This window comes from Nuphar pumila, chromosome 7, assembly GCF_984573655.1.
Source record: "Nuphar pumila chromosome 7, dmNupPumi1.hap1.1, whole genome shotgun sequence".
NCBI lineage: Eukaryota > Viridiplantae > Streptophyta > Magnoliopsida > Nymphaeales > Nymphaeaceae > Nuphar > Nuphar pumila.
In genome coordinates, this window is record NC_143255.1 from 97,498,073 (window position 1) to 97,504,307 (window position 6,235).

Below are 6,235 nucleotides of genomic sequence, written 5' to 3' on the forward strand. Positions count from 1 at the left end.
TGCATAACAAATGTATACAAATCAATCGAATGTTCCATTTTAAAATTTGATCGAGTGCACCAAATTACCAACGAAGTGTTGGAAATTGTGATTTTCTCCACAATGTAATATTGCCTCATTTCTTGGATTTTGGATGATGAGAGTGCATCCGAAAAACCTGCAATGGCAGAATGAACTGCATCTGCAGCCATAGATGCTGATGCCACTGCTACTGGTCTGAGAATAACCCACTCAACCCATAAACAGCAATTATTTGGTATATCACAGAAGGGAACAGCAAAAGTTGATGGACCAAGACATCTAGATGACCAGCGACGAACCACGTTGGTTCATTCATTTCCTCTTTCCACTATTAATCATGCATTTGCTCTCAAGGAAAAGGGGGCTCACTTGCGAGTAAATTCCTGATAGGATGGTGTCTCATTGCCGTATGGACCATGAAAGTGACGGGTCCCAAATTCCCCTTGGGGGCTAAGGAATTAGCCACAACAACCAAACTGGGCAAAGAGGGACACCACATCTCAAGCCAAATCAATGCAGCAGACGGTGGATAACTAATTGCAGATGCTACATAGAAAAAAGCTAATCTAACTTGCTACAGATTGTAACATATCACCTGTACATGTTTTCAAAAACAGAAAATTCATACAAACCACATCCATTCCGCTAGATTGCGGTGAAAATCCTACCAGTCCGCCAATGTACAAGCTTTTCCAAGCAATTCTCCGGCCGGTTTTGAGTACAACATTTGTGTGACTGCTACCACAACAGTCTATCAAACTTACAAGGTACATTCCGTAAGATCTCATTCACAAGCCAACTTGGTATCGAAGCTGCTTAGACAAATCCCAAATGCCTGAAATGCAGAAAGTGGGTAACGGTAATCCACGGTAAAGATATCCTTCCCTATCTTACCAAACTGTAGCAGTATCTTGTCATGCTCGCTTGCTCCACCACCCTGAGAGGTGCCAGCAGCAGCTGATTCCGGTGATTCTACGGCAGCAATCAGCTGGAAATTCTTCACAGAAGCCACTGTCACACGCCCACGGAAATTCAAGCACCAGCATTGGAGCTGCTCATGCCACCTAGGAGCCTTGTTCTTCAGGACCAATGGAGGCTCCTTCCCCACTACATTGCTTGATATTTCTGAAAATCTAGCACTGCTCGCAAATGAATCTGTTGGGCCCAATTCTCTCCCAGCAATCAGGTCCATGGAGTGAGACAAGGAGATGTTAGAGAAGGATTCTTCTACGGAGCGGGGAAGCTCTGTGTAGTAGGGAACACAGCCTCCAGCCTCAAGGGCAAAAGCTGGGATGGAGTGCATGGTACAGCGCATGCGCCTCGGCCCCCGTGTGCCTAGCATATTAAGCTCATAGGCTATGTGGGCAATGTCATAATTACCAAAAGCCACCTTGGGAGAGACCTTCCTGGAGTAGAATCTCCGGTTTGATCTGCCACTAGACATCACAGCCCCACTGTATAAGGGCTGGTTGTCGTAGATTGCAAATTTGGTACCTAAAAAGTTTGATCTGAGACACAAACAAATCAAATAAGAGAAACTGTGTAAAGAAACAACCTGATACTGCTAGTAAACCTTGAATAAGAGGAACTGTGTAAAGAAACACCCTGACACTGTTAACCTTGAATATTAGTAGTAGAACATGGATACAGATACAATTTTTTTTTTTTAGGAAAAGATGAATTTCTTGATAGATACCTTAGTTTTCCCATATAGCTGCTACTGTTTCGGGATATGTCCTCTGCATCCATTGATATAATGTATTCTGCACGAGTAGGGCGCCTGATTTTTTTTGCAGCAAGTAGAAATTTTCCATTCTCTGCAATTAACTGACAACATTAGACAACTATAAAAACAAATGCCCGCAATAAAGAAGACACCTGCAAAAATTAACAAATCTAAGATGATTCTGGGAGGCCACACAAAAGTCACAGTTCTAAATCCTACAGTTGGATCCTATACTTATTTCAAATAGAGAACTCGTTTAACATGAGTGCACCAACATAATAAAGTAAACAAGGATAATATGTCTCTGTATCTGTTCCCTTTTTCCAAAGAACTTTTTCCCCAGGGTGTGTGGTAGTTTGCAGAACTATCGTCCACGTAGAACTCTACATAGAGAATCATTCTGTGGAAGGCAAACACACCCTAAACCTCAGTCTGCACAGCTGAGCATCTGCACAAGACATGCTTGAGGACGGACTTTAAAGATGGCCTTAAAAAGCTATCAAGACCTTACAAACAACTTTTATGAATAAAGCTGAAGATTTCCACTTTCCATTGATGAACAAAGATTCCAGTTTGACATTTAGCGCACCCACCAAGAATCTCTCTCTCTCTCTCTCTCTCTCTCTCTCTCTCTCTCTCTCTCTCTCTCTCTCTCTCTCTCTCTCTCTCTCACACACACACACACACACAAAGTAAAGCAAGTTCAAATTCATATCAAAGTTAAAATCTGACATAAATCATAATATTCATAAATGGTATGCTACTTAAACCAGCAGTATTTCTGATTTTAACTGGCTTACATAGAATGCTGTGTCAGGTAACCAACAAGCCCGAGACAACTAAAAAAATTACTACATTAATGAGAGAACTGAATTATAACCAGTCAACCATAAAGAGTTGAACAGAACCATCCACAATGGAGAATTTCGTTTTAAATAACACCAACTAAAACATAGCATTCTCTCTGGGCATTGCCATCAGCCTGTCACAAGTCTACCACCATCCAACCAAGCAAAAAGTGGGCCAAATGTGCATGGTTGTGGTGTATTGGTCTGGAGGTTCTTTCCTTTTTGTTTCCTCAACATTCAAGCAGGAGGATAGTCCCCATGGGATTCGACCACAAGACCCCTCCATTAGACTAGTGTGACTCCAACCAGTCACCTTGGTCTCACCTACCATTAACAGTTCTTCTATGTGGTGAATGCACTTTTTTTTTTCTTTGAGAGGCATGGGCACCGTTAAGTTTCCTAGTACAAGCATGCAAAATCTCAGATTAAAAATAAGTTGTTCAATCTAATGCTGGCAAGTTGAATAATTATTAGCCATAAATTTAAGAGTAAGATCCAACTAAAAGTGTGCATCCATAGAACTTTCCTATGATTAGCTGTAGTCACATTAACCCTCCCATAGTATTTATTGAAAAGTATTATATCTAAAGCCACAACAAACAACTGACTTTCCACATACACCAGGAGAAATAAAGTACTCTTATAGGCCATGACAAAAAACTTAATTGTTTGGGTCATACTAATGCTTCTGCATCTCAATTTACAGGGACCAATTGAATCTAGTAAGACAATCATGGGATTTAGCAAGTACTGTATTCAACATAAAATATATTTTGAAATCAATCACGTAAAACAGGGTCTCATTTGCTTTGGACTTCCAACATTCAGAAATCATGCCATGTAGCGATGCATTAGTTAACAAAATACAACTTGTTTCACACTTGGCTGATAGATGGGAGATATGCATCTACATTCTACACTGGCAGTAATCCTTTCTTCAACCTCTAAAAGTTCAATTCTTCTGCATGAGAAGTTAGTCCAACAAAAACAACTCAAAACCTTTCAAGGAATTTAATTTCCAAACCCAGCACTAAAGAGCAAGGTATCTTGATTTCTCTGCAGTCTGAAGCATCATTGACTTCAAGACAGAATTTTAGTGTGCAAAGTCTTTTGTACACCTGTTAAAGAACACGTCCAGCTTTGAAAAGTACCTCGATCTATCCAACTGATCAATGAGGTCTGCGGTTAGTGGCAATGGAAACTTGTTCTTATCAGTGAGCTTGTTCAAAGACCGAGGATTTATTAGATGTTGACTTTCCTTCATTATACACTTCTGACAGGTTTACACCTCCTAAAGACAAAGATCCATGTAGAACAGAGAACATGATCCACGTACTTGCACAGATCTACTAAAAAATTGGAACTCACAAGTTCAGGATAAAAAGTTATAAAAAGGTTGCAGCACAAAGGATGTGTTTGGTTATACAGACGTGCAATACCTTCCAGTTCAAGCTTTGACAGCATTGCTAGGGCAAGAAGTTGCAAAATTGCAACTGTTGATGTTGCAACACCCTGCCTAAATGTCATATCGCCTATTAGACTTTACAACACTGTATCCGTACTCCACTGCTTAACACCTTGCGAAAAGACAACCCATCCAACACCCAGATCATCAACATGTATTCAAAGACGCATCAAGAACAACAGAAACTCCTGGGATATATCATGTGGAATTTCCACATGAATTCCAAAAGATGCAATCTCAGGATTCTGACCTATTGCAACAATAAAAGTTCATATAGTCGTTGAATTCCAGATAAGTGTGCGGATTGTAACAACAATCCACAAGAAGTTATTATCACTACAGTAGCTAGAACCATGTATTACTGACCAAAATTAACGAATTTTAGAAAAGCTGAACTGAAAAGAATAAAAAGGAAGGAAGGCGCAACCTTTTTTTGGCATGACTAGGACCATGTTCAAAATGGTCTTTGTGAAACCAAGAACTTTGAAAGGAAAACCATGAAATTGCACCAGAACACATCTTCAATGAACTGGATTTTAATCAAACAACTGGATAGTAAAGCCCCACAATCATAATCGAAGGGCCTCCGGTTTAAATCGCACAGGGAGTATCACGCAGCTTGATTATCAAGGAAAAAATCGCACCAATTCACAAACGCATCTAAAAATTAAACCAACAAGAAAAAGACAAAAACACAAGCACTTTACCCAAACTCAAAGGCATTCGATATTCCAAAGAACAATCGAACTCCATGGATACATTCACGCCCACCAACCCGGATTAACAAGCTCCTCCGCTCTCCCCAATCCCGCAAAAACACACAACAAATCACAAAGATCTAGTATTTCTGTTCCATACATCATCATAAAAGGCACAATTTTCACTTTAGCTTCACAATACAAAATCTTCAACCAAAGAAACAAACGCGCAAAAATCAAACTACACTAAAGAGACAAAAACGTAACAGAAAATCAAAACAAAAAAGAAACAGAAAAGGCACACTCACCAGGAGTAAGACCCAAGAACAGGTGGTAAGTAGACGCGGATTTATTCCTCTTTATGTAACACTGAATCGGCCCGCTCCTCGCCCCAGGCTGCCATTTCCCAACCAAAAAAAAAACAAATCCTCATCAAATCCTTATCAAACCAACCCCAATAGAAAAGGAAAGAAAAATTTTGTTCTTTTCTTCATCCCCACAAACACAACCAGAAGAAAATCAGAGAGGAAGAGAGTGAGAGGAGGAGGAGGACCTGTTTGAGGGAGACGGGGAAGGTGAGCTTGGCGCAGAACTCGGGGGCGGCGACGATCTCCTTGCACATCTGACGCCAGGATCGGCAGACGGCGGCGCAGGCGACGACGTGCTTGCGCGCCGGCCAGCTGCTCTCACTCGCCTCCAGCCGCTTCATCACGTCCCTCAGCAGCTCCGGCGGCAGCCCCGACCAGCACCCCTGCTCCTCCTCCAACTCCGGCCGCTGCGCCACCACCACCGACGATCGCATCACCGCCTTCGAGTCGGAGCTCCGCCGCGATAGGCTCCCCAGTCCGCCCCGTACGATGCTCCTGAAAGACATCGCTTCTAATGTTCTGCCACTCTTTTATCGCTCTCTCCGGCACTACGCCTTGTCGGAAAACTGCCGTCGACGAGGAGATGGGCGGTTTTAGGGTTCCGGTGGGAAATGGAATGAACGTTGCGGGAAGCGGTTTTTAGAGAGAAAGTGGGTGGTGACTGGTGAGGGAGAGCAAGAGAAATAAATTATTATATTAAATAAAAAACGGGAAAAGAAAGTGAGGCAGGCGAGGTGTTCATTTTTAACTCCTCGCTCGCTCGGTCCCCACTTTTTCTTTTTCTTTTCTTAATTGTTTGTCTTAATTGCTATTAGGTTGGGTGGAATTGATTGTTTTATCCTTTTTCAGCGTACGTATTTACTAAAATAACCTTTGGTCAAGGAGGAGTTACAGAAAAAAATGAATATTTTGCGCGTATGAAATGACGAAAGTACCCATATAGAGAGTGTGAATAGGCGTAGGCGCGTTTATTGGCCAGCTTTTGTCGGGGAAGGAAGAAGAGTCAAGGCCAGGTTCTTTGGTTGACTCGGTGTGGACTCGTGTCGCTAGAGCTGAGTTGATCTTTGACTCGGCCTCCCTCGTCTAAGACTCGAGAATGTTGCAAACCG

The 6,235-nt window shown here is 42.0% G+C and overlaps 1 protein-coding gene across 1 annotated transcript; it reads right to left on the reverse strand.

The window, feature by feature from the left end:
* Positions 1-608: 608 nt before the first annotated feature.
* On the reverse strand, positions 609-5,837 carry LOC149832573 (tubby-like F-box protein 8). The gene is made up of 4 exons (XM_090014585.1): positions 5,312-5,837; positions 5,067-5,154; positions 1,718-1,838; positions 609-1,529 (listed from the first exon to the last, which is right to left on the reverse strand). Exons 1-4 carry the CDS (start codon positions 5,630-5,632, stop codon positions 806-808), a joined length of 1,254 nt encoding a protein of 417 aa, XP_089870711.1. The 5' UTR covers positions 5,633-5,837; the 3' UTR covers positions 609-805.
* Positions 5,838-6,235: the final 398 nt, after the last annotated feature.